The 20,246-nt window shown below is 44.7% G+C and overlaps 1 protein-coding gene across 2 annotated transcripts in view; it reads left to right on the top strand.

Moving 5' to 3' along the window:
* LOC109867833 (calcium/calmodulin-dependent protein kinase type 1D) overlaps positions 1-20,246 on the top strand; it is a 61,854-nt gene that overhangs the window by 29,889 nt on the left and 11,719 nt on the right. For both annotated transcript variants that reach the window (XM_031801052.1, XM_020457155.2), the window contains exons 3-7: positions 1,786-1,860; positions 4,655-4,793; positions 5,487-5,613; positions 8,907-8,982; positions 16,500-16,612. In XM_031801052.1, coding sequence (XP_031656912.1) covers positions 1,786-1,860; positions 4,655-4,793; positions 5,487-5,613; positions 8,907-8,982; positions 16,500-16,612 — 530 coding nt within the window. The remainder of the gene's footprint in view (positions 1-1,785; positions 1,861-4,654; positions 4,794-5,486; positions 5,614-8,906; positions 8,983-16,499; positions 16,613-20,246) is intronic.

Consider the following 20,246-nt stretch of genomic DNA (forward strand, 5'->3'; position numbering starts at 1 on the left):
AGACATTTACTTCGGCGTCACGGAACGCCACTTCTTTACTCCACTCACGACTAATTATACATTTAGACCAAAACATGCCGGGATGCTGCCGGTTTGTGAAGTGGTTTTAGCTGTGACATGAGAGCATGGAACGGTAGCTACATGCTGAAATGGTTGGCGATTTAAATAAAGACCAGTTACGTGCAGCTGAATACGTTACAAACTGTTGAGACATCTACCTCTCTATAGACCAAGCACACTTAAGGCGTGAACCGGATGTTGCAAAATGGTTTAAAACTACAACTCTACCGAAGGACAAGACCAGAGAACGTGGGGGATCATCCCCACGCTGAAATGGTTAAGAAATCTACAAACTAAAGACCGATTATTCAGTCTGCAGCTGTTTAAGTACTTCAGTCTGGTAAACGCAACCGATTGAACGACCGAATGGTACTCTGAAAGATCCATTCTGGAGAACATTTCCTTGTCAAATGACCATTGGTACGTCTGACATGTCCATTATAACAGACACTATCCAGAGCCCGCTGAACAAGTTAAACAACGACAAAAGACCTTGTGACTTCTGGGAAACGCAACCAGAGACTTTCCTGTCGACTCTCTCCAGCAGACGGATCGGAGTTCACAGAGAGAGACAACAAAGGCATACACTCGTAAATATGTAAAGTGCCATTTCTTTTCAAATGACTGGCTGTTCATGTTCAAAGTATTAGCATTTCCATGAGTGTAATAATCAACTGTATGTACGTGGGTCCACTCTGAGTTTCCCGCTCTTGCGCTGTCCCCACCCCTTTCCTTTGTCTACCAAGCTGTCATATCAGTTTTGTCTACTAGGGACTTTTCTTTGTATCATGTTAGTAACCAATGTATAACCTATCGTCTGTGTGTTTATGTAATTCTGTGTGATTATTTAGTTAGTTAGTCAATAAATTATTAAGCCAATTGGTATATCGCTGATTCATAATTTATGCTAGGGTTCGTGCAGATATCCAAGGGTTTGCGACATTCAGAATAGGACTGATGAGGTGATAATACATTAATAAGTGACTGTAATCGATAAGATATGAAAATATCTTCAGATAATTACATTCGGGAAATAGCAACTCTTTAAACAACATTTTCCTGTGGTGCCCCGACTTCCTAGTTAATGAATGTTTACATGACTAGTTTAATCACGTGATGATAATTACACAGATCATTTATTTGATAATATAACAGTCTTCACATGAATGAATAACCAACGTTACGACACAACATTGGGTGTGGATACAGTGGGAGCATGTGGGTCTGAGGAAGTGTGATGTCATTAATGTTTGTTGAAATGCATGTAAATGTTGTCTGTTGTTTTTGCCTATATATGTTTTACTAAAATATGACACACAAAAAAAAGGAATAGGGGCCATTTGACCCTTAACCTCTGTCTCTACTCAAGGTTGGAGAAACGTTGAAGTAGAGGGTTCAACAGGTTCACTGTCTGCCTTGTCGTCACACACATCTACTCACAATCACTTTGTAACACACACACACACATGCCACTAATGAACTCACACACAACCATTCACTCACTCACTACGTATCACACACACACACACACACACACACACACACACACACACACACACACACACACACACACACACACACACGCACACACACACACACACACACACACACACACACTGTAATGAAAAAAACCATTTTGTGAAGAAATTGTGCTTTATTGTGCTGGGCATTAAAATTATGAGGTTAATAGTGAGTGAATTAAATCCACTGTTTTTCTCTCTTCAGGATAAAACATGAGAACATTGTGGCTTTGGAGGACATCTATGAGAGCCCCAACCACCTATACCTCATCATGCAGTTGTGAGTAGTACCGTCTGTCTGTCTGTTTGTCTGTCTCTGTGCGTCTGTCTGTCTGTCTGTCTGTCTGTCTCTGTGTCATATTTCTAGAAGATGTGCCAGTACTCCAGCTGTAGTAAATAAGATGTGCCAGTACTCCAGCTGTAGTAAGATGTGCCAGTACTCCAGCTGTAGTAAATAAGATGTGCCAGTACTCCAGCTGTAGTAAATAAGATGTGCCAGTACTCCAGCTGTAGTAAATAAGATGTGCCGGTACTCCAGCTGTAGTAAATAAGATGTGCCAGTACTCCAGCTGTAGTAAATAAGATGTGCCAGTACTCCAGCTGTAGTAAATAAGATGTGCCAGTACTCCAGCTGTAGTAAATAAGATGTGCCAGTACTCCAGCTGTAGTAAATAAGATGTGCCAGTACTCCAGCTGTAGTAAATAAGATGTGCCAGTACTCCAGCTGTAGTAAATAAGATGTGCCAGTACTCAAGCTGTAGTAAATAAGATGTGCCAGTACTCCAGCTGTAGTAAATAAGATGTGCCAGTACTCAAGCTGTAGTAAATAAGATGTGCCAGTACTCTGTATCACTGGAGCAATTCAGTCACTTGGATAGTGTATCATGTTTTGCAGCTGTAAGCGTTTGGCCTTGGCTCTAAGCAAGCAACCCATAGAGTTTATGCTTCCTTTATATGTCGTTGTTTCTGTAACACTGTAGCAAACACAGCAAAAGACGAATGAAGATGGACTCTAAGGGCCGGTTTCCCTAGACATAGATTTAGCCTTGACTGACAAGCATGCTTAAAGGAGAAAGGTCAATTGAAATAGCCTATTAATCCAGGACTAGACGTAAGTGTTTGGGAAACTAGACCTAAAGTGAAGGTTAATTCAGTCCTCTCTCCCCTCAGAGTGACCTGAGTGACCTGTTTGACTCAATGACTGTATATATAGAGTGACAAAGACATTGATCACGTGACACGATTCATTCCTATGTGAGCATTCAATAGTGCATTGAAGTCAAATGAAGTTGGTTAAGATGGAGTCTCATGGAGACAACACTCCAGGAAGTGACATTGCAGGCTAGCTCAGTGTTGCCCCCCCCCCCCTGCTCATTGAGAAAAAGTTTATTTATGGTCATATCCGACATCTGCAGTGGCCGTTCAGCATTTACAGCGACGATGTGGCCTCCGCAGAAGTCAGAACATTCATACTTTTTGAGCATCGGGGAGCTGTCATTCACATCCAATATATATTGTTGTGCACCGCTCAAACACGTAGTGATTCAGGGCTAATCTCTACAGCCACCTGGCTAAACTAAAACACCTCACCTCTTCTAAGATGTTGCAGTCCGTTTCCCGATGCTTGACATAGTAGCTCAGCCAAGATGGCACGGAGTAAAAAGGCTGCATCGTTTTTTACAACCTGCATCTCCATCCAGAATCTCCTCATTGGGTTGAACTGGGATGTGGACATGAAGCTAGGATTAGGGTTGAGGCTAGGGTTAGGGTTGAGGCTAGGGTTAGGGTTGAGGCTAGGGTTGAGGCTAGGGTTAGGGTTGAGGGTTAGGGTTAAGGTTGAGGCTAGGGTTAGGGTTAGGGTTGAGGCTAGGGTTAGGGTTGAGGCTAGGGTTAGGGTTGAGGCTAGGGTTAGGCTTGAGGCTAGGGTTAGGGTTGAGGCTAGGGTTAGGGTTGAGGTTGAGGGTATGGTTAGGGTTGAGGGTTGGGGTTGAGGTGGCTATGGTTAGGGTTGAGGCTATGGTTAGGGTTGAGGCTAGGGTTAGGGTTGAGGCTATGGTTAGGGTTGAGGGTTAGGGTTGAGGTTGTGGCTATGGTTAGGGTTAGGGTTGTGATTGAGGCTAGGGTTAGGGTTGTGGGTTAGGGTTGAGGTTGAGGCTATGGTTAGGGTTGAGGGTTAGGGTTGAGGCTAGGGTTAGGGTTGAGATTGAGGGTATGGTTAGGGTTGAGGGTTGGGGTTGAGGTGGCTATGGTTAGGGTTGAGGCTATGGTTAGGGTTGAGGCTAGGGTTAGGGTTGAGGCTATGGTTAGGGTTGAGGGTTAGGGTTGAGGTTGTGGCTATGATTAGGGTTAGGGTTGTGATTGAGGTTAGGGTTGAGGCTAGGGTTAGGGTTGTGGGTTAGGGTTGAGGTTGAGGCTATGGTTAGGGTTGAGGGTTAGGGTTAGGGTTGAGGCTAGGGTTAGGGTTGAGATTGAGGCTATGGTTAGGGTTGAGATTGAGGCTATGGTTAGGGTTGAGACTATGGTTAGGGTTGAGGGTTAGGGTTGAGGTTGAGGCTATGGTTAGGGTTGAGGCTATGGTTAGGGTTGAGATTGAGGATAGGGTTAGGGTTGAGGTTGAGGGTTAGGGTTGAGATTGAGACTATGGTTAGGGTTGAGGGTTAGGGTTGAGGTTGAGGCTATGGTTAGGGTTGAGGTTGAGACTATGGTTAGGGTTGAGGCTATGCTTAGGGTTGAGATTGAGGCTAGGGTTAGGGTTGAGGTTGAGGCTATGGTTAGGGTTGAGGCTATGGTTAGGGTTGAGGTTGAGGGTTAGGGTTGAGGCTAGGGTTAGGGTTGAGGTTGAGGCTAGGGCAAGGGTTGTGGTTGAGACTAGGGTTATGATTGAGGTTAGGGTTGTGGTTGAGGCTTGGGTTAGGGTTAGGATTATTATTATTGAGATTGAGGCTAGGGTTAGGGGTTAGGGTTGAGGCAAGGGTTGTGGTTGAGGCTAGGGTTGTGATTGAGGCTAGGGTTAGGGTTGAGGGTTAGAGTTACAGTTGGTTAGTGTTGATTCAGTTCTTGTGTCTCTGTCTCAGGGTGTCTGGGGGTGAGTTGTTTGACCGCATTGTAGAGAAGGGCTTCTACACAGAGATGGATGCCAGCAGACTCATTAAACAGGTGCTGAATGCAGTCAACTACCTCCACGACATGGGCATCGTACACAGAGACCTCAAGGTACGAATACACACACACAGTCACCTACCTCCACGCTATGGGCATCGTACACAGAGACCTCAAGGTACGAATACACACACACAGTCACCTACCTCCACGACATGGGCATCGTACACAGAGACCTCAAGGTACGAATACACACACACAGTCACCTACCTCCACGCTATGGGTATTGTACACGGAGACCTCAAGGTACAAATACACACACACAGTCACCTACCTCCACGCTATGGGTATTGTACACAGAGACCTCAAGGTACGAATACACACACGCAGTCACCTACCTCCACGCTATGGGTATTGTACACAGAGACATCAAGGTACGGACATGCACTCACACACAATCTCTTTCTCTCTCTCTCTCTCTCTCTCTCTCTCTCTCTCTCTCTCTCTCTCTCTCTCTCTCTCTCTCTCTCTCTCTGTCTCTCTGTCTTTCTCTCTCTGTCTCTCTCTCTCTCTGTCTCTCTGTCTTTCTCTCTCTCTCTTTCTCTCTTTCTCTCTCTGTCTCTCTCTCTCTTTCTCTCTCTCTCTCTTTCTCTCTTTCTCTCTTTCTTTCTCTCTTTCTCTCTCTCTGTCTCTCTCTCTCTCTCTCTCTCTCTCTCTCTCTCTCTCTCACACAAACAGGAATACTCAGGAAGTGTTTAATAATATATTTTTCCCATACATGTGTTGTTGATGTGCTTCCTCTGTCAGCCAGAGAACCTTCTCTACTACAACCCCCATGATGAGGCTAAGATCATGATCAGTGACTTTGGTCTGTCTAAGATGGAGGGGACAGGAGACGTGATGGCTACAGCCTGTGGAACACCAGGATATGTGGGTGAGGAGGCTCTCTGGTTGCAAGGGTGTAACTTTGTGTTGGAAATTGTGGGGTGCCCCCCCCCCCACGAGATTTTATTTTGAAGAAATACCTGAATAATGACTGTATTACTTTAAACTGTGAGTTTGTCTCTTAACAGTTTAGATAGTAACCATTTTTGTTTTGTAGAACGTCTATGAGAACGTCAGTTCTGGCGTGCGTTCAGTTCGTTCAAATTTTTTGGTACATTTGTGTACAGAATGACACGTTTCCCCAGAATGTTCTTCAACGTTCTTGAACAGACTTTGAAGTAGCCTACGTTTGCCTTGAAGCAATGAGTGACGTATTTGAATGAAAGCGTTGTATTTTTCACCCCTCCTCGGTTTTCAACGGGTCATTCAGAACATTTAATTGAACGATACATTACGTTTTTTTGAAAAATAAAATGATGGTTACACCATTAAAATATAATTTTCCCCCCTCCAAAAATTTGCATAACAACAAATGGTTTCATATTATCAGGCTGGTTGGTGTGTTTTATTAACCAATAAGCATGAAAAATTGGTTTCTAAAATAGCCTCCAACACTCTACTCAACATGGGGCTTTTCCCATATACTACCCACCACTGCGACCTGTACACTCTCATTGGCTGGCCCTCGCTTCATACTTGTCGCCAAACCCACTGGGTACAGGTCATCTACAAGTCTTTGCTAGGTAAAGCCCCGCCTTATCTCAGTTCACTGATCACCATAGCAGCACTCACGCACAGCAGGTGTATTTCACTGGTCACCCCCGAAGCCAATTCCTACTTTGGCCACCTTTCCTTACAGTTCTCTGCTGCCAATGACTGGAACAAACTGCAAAAATCGCTGAAGCTGGAGACTCTCATCTCCCTCACTGACTTCAAGCACCAGCAGTCAGAGCAGCTCACAGATCATTGCACCTGTACATAGTCCATCTGTAAATAGCCCATCCAAATACCTCATCCCTATACTGTATTTATTTATTTATCTTGCTCCTTTGCACCCCAGTATCTCTACTTGGACATTCATCTTCTGTACATATATCACTCCAGTGTTAAATAGCTATATCGTAATTACCTCTCCACTATGGCCTATTTATTGCCTTACCTCCCTTATCTTACCTCATTTGCACTCACTATATATAGACTTTTTCTACTTGTATTATTGACTGTATGTTTGTTTATTCCATGTGTAACTCTGTGTTGTTGTATGTGTCAAACTGCTTTGCTTTATCTTGGCCAGATCGCAATTGTAAATGAGAACTTGTTCTCAACTATCCTACCTTGTTAAATAAAGGTGAAATAAAAAAAATGAACTGTCGTCTAACTGATGCAGCATAGTGGCTATAAATAAATAGGCTGAAGCATACCCATCTGTATTTGAGTTAATAATTAGCTAAATCAGTGCTTCCCAAACCGGTTTCAGCCATGGCCCCCTTTCATCATGGGAGAACATCCTATGCTCCCCCCCTCCCTTCACCTTCCCCAATTGAATTAACTGCTGTTGTTACACAAGAATATGGTGTAACAATACCTTTTACTCATCTTACCAAACACCAGTACGTGGTTTTCCTTCCATATTGAAATCAAAATTAATAAATGAGACATGAACCAGCTTACTTCTGTGCAATGGCACATTTATTTTTTTTTCACCTTTATTTTCCTAGGCAAGTCAGTTAAGAACAGATTATTATTTACAATGACGGACAAACCCGGACGACGCTGGGCTAGTTGTGCGCCGCCCTATGGGACTCCCAATTACGTCCGGTTGTGATACAGCCTGGAATCAAACCAGGGTCTGTAGTGACGCCTCTAGCACTGAGATGCAGTGCCTTAGACCTCTGCACCGCTCGGGAGCCTTGTATTTGGGACAAATCATTCACTAAACCCTAAACCTCAACTACATCTAATAAATCAGGTGGAAATTGAGGAAGCTGAGCTGACTAAACTGCTTGGAGTAACCGTGGATTGTAAACTGTCATGGTCAAAATCTAATGATACAACACTAGCTAAGATGGGGAGAAGTCTGTCCAGAATAAAGCACTGCTCTACCTTCTTAACAACACTATCAACAAGGCAGATCCAACAGACTCTAGTTTTGTCGCACCTGGACTACTGTTCAGTCGTGTGGTCAGGTGCCACAAAGAGGGACTTAAGAAAATTGCAATTGGTTCGGTTGTGAAATATGTTATGAATGTATTGTAATGTTTTTAAAATTGTATAACTGCCTTTATTTTGCCGAACCCCAGGAAGAGTAGCTGCTGCCTTGGAAGCAGCTAATGAGGATCCATAAAAAAATACAAATACTGCCTGAGATTCAGAGAAACAGCAATTCTATAATTCTGTAGCCTACTACAAACTAGTTGTTTCAAAGTTTATAATACTACCAAAGTTATCTTTGAACTGACAAAATTGAGCCTAATATAACCGTTACCAATTATCACTCGTTTTGAGAAATGGCATTCACACATGAGATGCATATCTAGTCACTTCGCAATTAAATTATTCTTATTTGTACTTATGAATTTACCATGTTAAATGTGACTACTTATTTATTTATTACAAGTTAGCTCACAGAATGAAGGGTTTGTGAGGGAGGGAGGGAGAGAGGGAAGCTCTTGCTCTGTTCTCTTTACAAGCCTTGCACAGCTTTTTTCCCTTCACAAACCACGACCTCTGAAGACCCGGGCCAAACCAAAAGCATTATTGGCAGCGGGGGGGTCCAATCATAAAATAAGGAATTGAGTAGTACTGCTTAGTCTAAAGCCACAGAAAGTCAGTAGCTATGGTGGGAAAATAATTTACTATCCATCAAATTCATCCTGGTATATTATAGGGAGGGTTATGACCCCTCTGTCCACCCTGCAAGTTACGTGCCGTCTGGTTGTGTCCCAATTCCCCCCAGTGTACTCCTGTTGAACTCCTCCCCACGCATTTAGGAGCTTGGGATTGGTGTAAGACATTCCATGGGCTAGAGAGAGTTTCCACCATATTTCTTACAACTGCCCTTCCCTCTTAAATCAATGAATAGTAGTGAACAAGTGCACACTACTTAGAGCAGAAGGGTACAACATGTGGACACAAAATCTGCGTCGTTAGACAGACAGGAAGACGAACAGCTGTGACGTATGGCAGTCTGCAGTAGTAGTAGTAGTAACCCAAACATTGACCACATCTACTCGTATCTCTTTAACTCTGGCTAACCTAAACTTATTTGACCTAATTTAACCTCAGGAAACATCACCCACACAATGTTCTGTATCAATCTCTACCTTATGATGTTCTCCACAGCCCCAGAGGTTCTGGCTCAGAAGCCCTACAGCAAAGCAGTGGACTGCTGGTCTATCGGAGTCATCGCTTACATTCTGTAAGTATCTTATACTGTAATGTGTAGGGTGTCCAATAAAACCCCCCCTGTATATTTTGATGGGTCATTGGGACAAATAATATGTTAATTGTGTTGATAATCCTCCAATCGTCTAAACCGCATGTATCTCATCATCTGTTTGAAAGTTATTGAAGTTTTTACCTCTTGGCCAAAATTAGGGGGACTAAATCAATGGAGGTCAGCAGGGGAAAAAATTGTTTAAAAAATAAATCAGGAATATTGCACAGCATCGCTTCAGCTAGGCTGGATTCTGTACAAGAATGAAGGATACTGGTTACCTGACTGGCTACCTGACAGGCTACCTGACTGGCTACCCGACAGGCTACCTGACTGGCTACCCGACAGGCAACCTGACTGGCTACCTGACAGGCTACCTGACTGGCTACCTGACAGGCTACCTGACTGGCTACCTGACAGGCTACCTGACAGGCTACCTGACTGGCTACCTGACATGCTACCTGACTGGCTACCTGACAGGCTACCTGACTGGCTACCTGACTGGCTACCTGACAGGCTACCTGACAGGCTCACTTTCCCATTGAACTGATCATCTTTATTTTTAAATCAGCAGGACATAAAATAAGGTTAATGTAAATTGACAACTTATTAACATCAGAAAAACGTTCATATTTTTGCCATCTCTGAAACACACTTAGATAATTCCGTTGATGATGCAGTAGGAGCTATACATGGTTATAGAATATACAGGAAAGCCAGAAATGCAAATAGGAGGTGTTGCCATGTACAGTATGTCCAGAGTCATATTCCTGTTAGGCTGAGAGAGGATCTCATGTCAGATGATATGAAAGTAATATGGATACAGGTTCATCTGCCTCACTTAAAGCCAGGTTCATCTGCCTCACCTAAAGCTGATTCTCGTAAGAAGTTTCTATAGACCACCAAAAAGTCAGTATTTGGTCTATACAGTTCCTTCGGAAAGTACTCAGACCCCTTGACTCTTTCCACATTATGTTACGTTACAGCCTTATTCTAAAATGGATGTAAAAAAATATAATCCTCAACAATCTACACACAATACCCCATAATGACAAATTGAAAACAGATTAGTAGAAAGTTTTGCAAATTAAAAATAAATAAATAACAGAAATACCTTATTTACATAAGTATTCAGATCCTTTGCTATGAGACTCAAAATTGAGCTCAGGTGCATCCTGTTTCCTTTGATCATCCTTGAGATATTTCTACAACTTGATTGGAGCCCAGAACACAGTGGCCTCCTTCATTCTTAAATGAAAGAAGTTTGGAACCACCAAGACTCTTCCTAGAGCTGGCCGCCCGGCCAAACTGAGCAATCGGGGGAGAAGGGTCTTGGTCAGGGAGGTGACCAAGAACCCGAGGGTCACTCTGACGAAGCTCCTCTGTGGAGATGAGGGAACCTTCCAGAAGTACAACCATCTCTGCAGCACTCCACCAATCAGGCCTTTATGGTAAAGTGGACAGACGGAAGCCACTCCTCAGTAAAAGGCACATGACAGCCCGCTTGGAGTTTGCCAACATGCACCTAAAGACTCTAAGACCATGAGAAACAAGTTTATCTGGTCTGATGAAACCAAGGTTGAACACTTTGGCCTGAATGCCAAGCGTCACGTCTGGAGGAAATCTGGCACCCCCACGGTGAAGTACGGGGATGGCAGCATCATGCTGTGGGGATGTTTTTCAGTGCCAAGGACTGGGAGTCAGGATATAGGGAAAGATGAATGGAGCAAAGTACAGAGAGATCCTTGATGAAAACCTGCTCCAGAGTGCTCAGGACCTCAGACTGGGGCGAAGGTTCACCTTCCAACAGGACAAAGACCCTAAGCACACAGCCAAGACAACGCAGGAGGGCTCTGAATGTCCTTGAGTGGCCCAAAGGTGATTCAACAAAGTACTGATTAAAGGGTCTGAATACTTATGTAAATGTGATATTTCAGTTTTTTTTTTCTTCATACATTTGAAACATTTTCTGAAAACCTGTTTTTGTTTTGTCATTGTGTGTAGATTGATGAGGGAAAAAATACAATTTAATCCATTTTAGTATAAGGCTGTAACTTGCCCCCCCGCACATTGACTCGGTGCCGGTACCCCCTGTATATAGCCTCCACATTGACTCTGTGCCGGTACCCCCTGTATATAGCCTCCACATTGACTCGGTACCGGTACCCCCTTTTTATAACCTCCACATTGACTCGGTACCGGTACCCCCTGTTTATAACCTCCACATTGACTCGGTGCCGGTACCCCCTGTTTATAACCTCCACATTGACTCGGTACCGGTACCCCTGTTTATAATCTCCACATTGACTCTGTACCGTAATACCCTGTATATAACCTCCACATTGACTCTGTACCGTAATACCCTGTATATAACCTCCACATTGACTCGGTACCGGTACCCCCTGTATATAACCTCCACATTGACTCGGTACCGTAATACCCTGTATATAACCTCCACATTGACTCTGTACCGTAATACCCTGTATATAACCTCCACATTGACTCGGTACCGGTACCCCCTGTATATAACCGCCACATTGACTCGGTACCGGTACCCCCTGTTTATAACCTCCACATTGACTCTGTACCGTAATACCCTGTATATAACCTCCACATTGACTCTGTACCGTAATACCCTGTATATAGCCTCCACATTGACTCGGTACCGTAATACCCTGTATATAGCCTCCACATTGACTCGGTACCGTAATACCCTGTATATAGCCTCCACATTGACTCGGTACCGTAATACCCTGTTTATAACCTCCACATTGACTCGGTACCGGTACCCCCTGTTATAACCTCCACATTGACTCGGTGCCGGTACCCCCTGTATATAGCCTCCACATTGACTCTGTACCGTAATACCCTGTATATAACCTCCACATTGACTCGGTGCCAGTACCCCCTGTATATAGCCTCCACATTGACTCTGTACCGTAATACCCTGTATATAGCCTCCTCATTGACTCGGTGCCGGTACCCCCTGTATATAACCTCCACATTGACTCGGTGCCGGTACCCCCTGTATATAACCTCCACATTGACTCGGTGCCGGTACCCCCTGTATATAACCTCCTCATTGACTCGGTGCCGGTACCCCCTGTATATAGCCTCCTCATTGACTCGGTGCCGGTACCCCCTGTATATAGCCTCCTCATTGACTCGGTGCCGGTACCCCCTGTATATAACCTCCACATTGACTCGGTGCCGGTACCCCCTGTATATAACCTCCACATTGACTCTGTACCGTAATACCCTGTATATAGCCTCCTCATTGACTCGGTGCCGGTACCCCCTGTATATAACCTCCTCATTGACTCGGTGCCGGTACCCCCTGTATATAACCTCCTCATTGACTCGGTGCCGGTACCCCCTGTATATAGCCTCCACATTGACTCGGTGCCGGTACCCCCTGTATATAACCTCCTCATTGACTCGGTGCCGGTACCCCCTGTATATAGCCTCCACATTGACTAAGTACCGTAATAACCTGTATATAGCCTCCACATTGACTCGGTGCCGGTACCCCCTGTTTATAACCTCCACATTGACTCGGTGCCGGTACCCCCTGTATATAACCTCCACATTGACTCGGTGCCGGTACCCCCTGTATATAGCCTCCTCATTGACTCGGTGCCGGTACCCCCTGTATATAGCCTCCACATTGACTCGGTGCTGGTACCCCCTGTATATAACCTCCTCATTGACTCGGTGCTGGTACCCCCTGTATATAACCTCCTCATTGACTCGGTGCCGGTACCCCCTGTATATAACCCCCTCATTGACTCGGTGCCGGTACCCCCTGTATAGAACCTCCTCATTGACTCGGTGCTGGTACCCCCTGTATATAACCTCCTCATTGACTCGGTGCCGGTACCCCCTGTATAGAACCTCCTCATTGACTCGGTGCTGGTACCCCCTGTATATAACCTCCTCATTGACTCGGTGCCGGTACCCCCTGTTTATAACCTCCTCATTGACTCGGTGCTGGTACCCCCTGTATAGAACCTCCTGATTGACTCGGTGCCGGTACCCCCTGTATATATCCTCCACATTGACTCGGTGCTGGTACCCCCTGTATATAACCTCCTCATTGACTCGGTGCTGGTACCCCCTGTATATAACCTCCTCATTGACTCGGTGCCGGTACCCCCTGTATATAACCCCCTCATTGACTCGGTGCCGGTACCCCCTGTATAGAACCTCCTCATTGACTCGGTGCTGGTACCCCCTGTATATAACCTCCTCATTGACTCGGTGCCGGTACCCCCTGTATAGAACCTCCTCATTGACTCGGTGCTGGTACCCCCTGTATATAACCTCCTCATTGACTCTGTGCCGGTACCCCCTGTTTATAACCTCCTCATTGACTCGGTGCTGGTACCCCCTGTATAGAACCTCCTGATTGACTCGGTGCTGGTACCCCCTGTATATAACCTCCTCATTGACTCGGTGCCGGTACCCCCTGTATAGAACCTCCTCATTGACTCGGTGCTGGTACCCCCTGTATATAACCTCACCATTGACTCGGTGCCGGTACCCCCTGTTTATAACCTCCTCATTGACTCGGTGCCGGTACCCCCTGTATAGAACCTCCTCATTGACTCGGTGCCGGTACCCCCTGTATATAACCTCCTCATTGACTCGGTGCCGGTACCCCCTGTATATAGCCTCCTCATTGACTCGGTGCCGGTACCCCCTGTATATAGCCTCCACATTGACTCGGTGCTGGTACTCCCTGTATATAACCTCCACATTGACTCGGTGCTGGTACCCCCTGTATATAGCCTCCACATTGACTCGGTGCTGGTACCCCCTGTATATAACCTCCACATTGACTCGGTGCTGGTACCCCCTGTATATAGCCTCCACATTGACTCGGTGCTGGTACCCCCTGTATATAACCTCCACATTGACTCGGTGCTGGTACCCCCTGTATATAGCCTCCACATTGACTCGGTGCTGGTACCCCCTGTATATAGCCTCCACATTGACTCGGTGCTGGTACCCCCTGTATATAGCCTCCACATTGACTCTGTACCGTAATACCCTGTATATAGCCTCCACATTGACTCGGTGCTGGTACCCCCTGTATATACCCTCCACATTGACTCGGTGCTGGTACCCCCTGTATATAACCTCCACATTGACTCGGTGCTGGTACCCCCTGTATATAACCTCCACATTGACTCGATGCTGGTACCCCCTGTATATAACCTCCACATTGACTCGGTGCTGGTACCCCCTGTATATAACCTCCACACTGACTCGGTGCTGGTACCCCCTGTATATAACCTCCACATTGACTCGGTGCTGGTACCCCCTGTATATAACCTCCACATTGACTCGGTGCTGGTACCCCCTGTATATAACCTCCACATTGACTCGGTGCTGGTACCCCCTGTATATAACCTCGTCATTTATTGTTTTACTTTTTATTCATTTTTTTTACTTTGGTTTATTCAGTAAGTATTTTCTTAACTCTATTTATTGAACTTCATTGTTGGTTAAGGGCTTGTAAGTAAGCATTTTACGGTAAGGTCTACCTGTTGTGTTTGGCGCATGTGACAAATCAAATGTAATTTGCAAAGTTAGCTTTTTGCCACCCGTGGAAACAACTTTGAAGATGACCAGCACAACATGTAAAATCCTCAAAGTTGATGCAAGAAAGCTGCGTTGCTCTGTCAATCAATCAAATGTATTTATAAAGCCCTTTTTTCATCAGCCGATGTCACAAAGTGCTACCAAGAATCCCAGTCTAAAACCCCAAACAGCAAGCAATGCAGATGTAGAAGCACAGTGGCTAGGAAAAACTCCATAGAAAGGCAGGAACCGAGGAAGAAACCTAGAGAGGAACCAGGCTCTGAGGGATGGCCAGTCCTTTTCTGGCTGTGCCAGGTGGAGATTATAACAGAACATGGCCAAGATGTTCAAAGGTTCATAGATGACCAGCTGGGTCAGATAATAATAATCACAGTGGTTGTAGAGGGTGCAACAGGTCTGCACCTCAGGAGTAAATGTCAGTTGGCTTTTCATAGCCGATCGTTCAGAGTTAGAGACAGCAGGTGCGGGAGAGAGAGAGAGTCGAAAACAGCAGGTCCGGGACAATAGAGCTCAATGCTTATTATGGGATGTATTAGGTTACGAAATCCAACCGAAATCCAACCTTTTGGGTATACTGTTAATGAAATGTTAGCGAAACACCCCAATGAAATATTCAGAACATGAATAATCATATTTGTCTTGGTAAAAGGTATTTTATAACACAAGGAAGTGAAAGCTCGTTTTCACACACTCTGACAGAGTGGATGGACACCCTATAATGTAGAATTTAAGTAGGCTTTACATAGGGCTTATGAAAGCTTCATTTAGCCTCTATAAGATATACTTTGCATAAAATGTGGCCATGTAACACGATTAGATCATCTTATATGCTGTATATTGAGAATTCCCCCCTGCGGAGGGCGCTACAGGACGTTTTTTTTGTGTTGTTTATGTTTGGCTCAGCTGAGCCTGGCTCTCCACATGTGAGGAGATATCAATCAGTGTACAGCTCCTTGTCACAGCCAATCAGCTGGTGCACACTTGCCCCACACTCTGTATATGAGCTGATCATGCACCCTCTGATGGCTAAGGACATCTAGCTGATCCTGCGCTTGCCAGCCAGGCCCTATGCATTCTCTTCCATCCCTATTTAACTAGGCAAGTCAGTTAAGAACAAATTATTATTTACAATGATGGCCTATCCCGGCCAAACCCGGATGATGCTGGGCCAATTGTGCAACTCCCTATAGAACTCCCACTCACAGCCGGACGTGATGCAGCCTGGATACGAACCAGGGACTGCAGTGACGCCTCTTGCACTGAGATGCAGCGCCTTATACTGCTGTGTCACTCGGGAGCAAATGTCCTAGAAATAGGACATATTGCCAATGTGTGTTGCCTTCCAGTGCAGATCAGAGGTAGATATAAGTTAGTATGTTCATGGAGTGCTTGGGTGAAAACCATATTGTCAATACCCCTGTTTGTCAATAAAGTTTACTGTGTATTTTAACTCTCTGTGATCTCCTCTGACCGGGAATAGTTTTTTGTTGTTGTGAGTCACAGACCAGTCAAATAAGAGGGTATTTCCACATTTCCACACATTCTCTATATGATATTCTGTTCTGAAAGCTTTTAGTCAAAACTGCCAGGAATAGTTTCATAGTCTCACCAATTAGAAAGTTGTTGCAGTAGTTAATTAGAAAACATGGCAACACTAATGTGATACTATAGCTCCGATAATTTGTTTTGATTTGGATCATCTCCGTGTAACAAGTGTTGTGATCAGAAGATGTGCCGAAGACATAACAAGGCAAGATAAGGCAATATCAAATAGTTTGAGTTTTCTGTCCAAATAAGGAGTAGGCTTTCCCTTGGTATTCTACTTTTAAGTTAGACGATGGCACTAACATAAAGCATCCATATTGTTGTGTAATTAATGATCTGTTCCCTAGGTTGTGTGGCTACCCTCCGTTCTATGATGAAAATGACTCCAAGCTCTTTGAGCAGATCCTCAAGGCCGACTATGAGTTTGATGCACCGTATTGGGATGACATATCTGACTCAGGTGAGTTGTGTGTGTGTGTGTGTGTGTGTGTGTGTGAGTGTGTGTGTGTGAGTGTGTGTGTGTGTGTTTTTGTGTGTGTGTGAGTTGTGTATGTGTGTGTGAGTTGTGTATGGTATGTGTGTATGTGTATGTGTGTGTGTGTGTATGTGTATGTATGTGTGTGTGTGTGTGTGTGTGTGTGTGTGTGTGTCTGGTCGTATATATATGGGTCTTTCTATAAACTAGGGAACCAGTGAGTATTTCCTACACAGGACAACTTGTTACAGCTGCTGACGAGTCATTGATAATAATCTGCCATGTCATTACGTTAAGATATAAGGGGTGGGGGGGGGGGGGGGGGAGGGGGGAGGAATCATAGCTATATTCAATACAATTCACTAGTTGATTTAAAACCTGTTTAACCCTTTATCATGGTTGGTGTCTTGAATGATTTGTCCAAAATCTTGTGACATAAAACATACCTTTTCTGTCCTTGCATTAAGGGCAGTGTAAGTTATCGTTATATCATATTTTAAGCATTAATCAGTTAAATTAGACATTGAACTTGAATCCTGTAAGAATCCTGGATCCAGCTGTTGGACAGTTTTTTTTTTATAGCAACCTGGACTTAGAGACAGACGTAACATAGTAAAAGAAAACCTGGGACACTTAAATTAGTATGATATGTTACTTTTCATATGGTAGTTATTCACTTGTGGATGTCCATCATCCATTTCTTATGATATGTTATGAATTTCAATTTGAATGATATGTTACGAATTCTAGGTGGTTCTATATATGTGGTTAGGTGGCTAATGCTAATGTTAGCTAGGTGTCTAACGCTAATGTTAGCTAGGTGGCTAACGCTAATGTTAGCTGGGTGGCTAACAATAGCTAGGCTAGGGGTTAAGGTTAGGGTTAGGGTTGTGTTAAAGCATGGCCCCTAACATCAGTGTACTGGATTAATATTTACTTTTTTTTTTTAAATAATGTTTTTACCTTCATTTAACTAGGCAAGTCAGTTAAGAACAAATTCTTATTTACAATGACGGTCTAGGAACAGTGGGTTAACGGCCTTGTTCAGGGGCAGAACAAGTGGTATAGTATGGTATGGTGTGGTATAGTATAAGGCTGTAACATAACAAAATGTGGGAAAAGTCGAGGGGTCTGAATACTTTCTGAAGTCACTGTATCTATACTTTACTATACTAGAAAATGTGTACTTTTTACTCCCATGCACTACCAGTCAAACGTTTTAGAAAACCTACTCATTCAAGGGTTTTTCTTTATTGTTACTATTTTCTACATTGTAGAATAATAGTGAAGGCATGAAAACTATGAAATAACACATATGGAATCATGTAGTAATCAAAAAAGTGTTAAACAAATCAAAATATATTTTATATTTGAGATTCTTCAAATAGCCAACCTTTGCCTTGATGACAGCTTTGCACACTCTTGGAATTCCCTCAACCATCTTCACCTGGAATGCTTTTCCAATTAACAGGTGTGCCTTCTTAAAAGTTAATTTGTGGAAGTTCTTTCCTTCTTAATGTGTTTGAGCCAATCAGTTGTGTTGTGACAAGGTAGGGGTGGTATACAGAAAATAACCCTATTTGGTAAAAGACCAAGTCCATATTATGGCAAGAACAGCTCAAGTAAGCAAAGAGAAACGACAGTCCATCATTACTTTAAGACATGAAGGTCAGTCAACACGGAAAATGTCAAGAACTTTGAAAGTTTCTTCCAGTGCAGTCGCAAAAACCATCAAGCACTGTGATGAAACTGGCTCTCATCAGGACCGCCACAGGACAGGAAGACCCAGAGTCACCTCTGCTGCAGACGACACGTTCATTAGAGTTAACTGGCTCTTATGAGGACCGCCACAGGACAGGAAGACCCAGAGTCACCTCTGCTGCAGAGGACACGTTTATTAGAGTTAACTGGCTGCCATGAGGACCGCCACAGGAATGGAAGACCCAGAGTTACCTCTGCTACAGAGGACACGTTCATTAGAGTTAACTGGCTCTCATGAGGACCGCCACAGGAATGGAAGACCCAGAGTTACCTCTGCTACAGAGGGCACGTTCATTAGAGTTAACTGGCTCCCATGAGGACCGCCACAGGAATGGAAGACCCAGAGTTACCTCTGCTGCAGAGGACACGTTCATTAGAGTTAACTGGCTCCCATGAGGACCGCCACAGGACAGGAAAACCCAGAGTCACCTCTGCTGCAGACGACACGTTCATTAGAGTTAACTGGCTCTTATGAGGACCGCCACAGGACAGGAAGACCCAGAGTCACCTCTGCTGCAGAGGACACGTTTATTAGAGTTAACTGGCTGCCATGAGGACCGCCACAGGAATGGAAGACCCAGAGTCACCTCTGCTACAGAGGGCACGTTCATTAGAGTTAACTGGCTCTCATGAGGACCGCCACAGGAATGGAAGACCCAGAGTTACCTCTGCTACAGAGGGCACGTTCATTAGAGTTAACTGGCTCCCATGAGGACCGCCACAGGAATGGAAGACCCAGAGTTACCTCTGCTGCAGAGGACATGTTCATTAGAGTTACCAGCCTCTGAAATTACAGCCCAAATATATGCTTCACAGAGTTGAAGTAACAGACACATCTCAACATCAACTGTTCAGATTAGACTGTGTGAATCAGGCCTTCATGGACAAATTGCTGCAAAGAAACAACTACTGAAGGACACCATTAAGAAGCCAAGAAACACGAGCAATGGACATTAGACCGGTGGAAATTTGTCCTTTGGTCTGGAGTCGAAATTTGAGATTTTTGGATCCAACAGCCTTGTAACACCGTGAGACGCGGTGAGACGCGGTGTGACGCGGTGAGACGCGGTGAGACGCGGTGAGACGCGGTCAGACGCGGTGAGACGCGGTCAGACGCGGTGAGACGCGGTGAGATGCGGTGAGACGCGGTCAGACGCGGTGAGACGCGGTCAGACGCGGTGAGACGCGGTGAGACGCGGTCAGACGCGGTGAGACGCGGTGAGACGCGGTGTGACGCGGTGAGACGCGGTGAGACGCGGTGTGATGCGGTGTGGGTGAACGGATGATCTTCGCATGTGTATTTCCCACTGTAAAGCATGGAGGAGGAGTTGTGATGGTGTGGGGTTGATTTGCTGGTGACACTGTCTGTGATTTATTTAGAATTCAAGGCTCACTTAACCAGCATGGCTACCACAGCATTCTGCAGCGATAAGCCATCTCATCTGGTTTGGGCTTAGTGGGACTATCATTTGATTTTCAATAGGACAATGGCCCAACACACCTCCAGGCTGTGTAAGGGCTATTTAGCAAGAAGGAGAGTGATGGAGTGCTGCATCAGATGACCTGGCCTCTACAATCCCAATCTCCACCAAATTGAGATGGTTTGGGATGAGTCGGACTGCAGTGTGAAGGAAAAGCGTCCAACAAGTGCTCAGCATATGTGGGAACTCCTTCAAGACTGTTGGAAAAGCATTCCAAGTGAAGCTGGTTGAGAGAAGGCCAAGAGTGTCCAACGCTGTCATCAAGGCAAAGGATGGCTTTTTTGAAGAATCTCAAATATAAAATACATTTTGATTTGTTAAACACTTTTTTGGTTACTACATGATTCCATGTGTTATTTCATAGTTTTGATGGCTAC

Source organism: Oncorhynchus kisutch, linkage group LG22, assembly GCF_002021735.2.
Source record: "Oncorhynchus kisutch isolate 150728-3 linkage group LG22, Okis_V2, whole genome shotgun sequence".
Taxonomy (NCBI): Eukaryota; Metazoa; Chordata; class Actinopteri; order Salmoniformes; family Salmonidae; genus Oncorhynchus; species Oncorhynchus kisutch.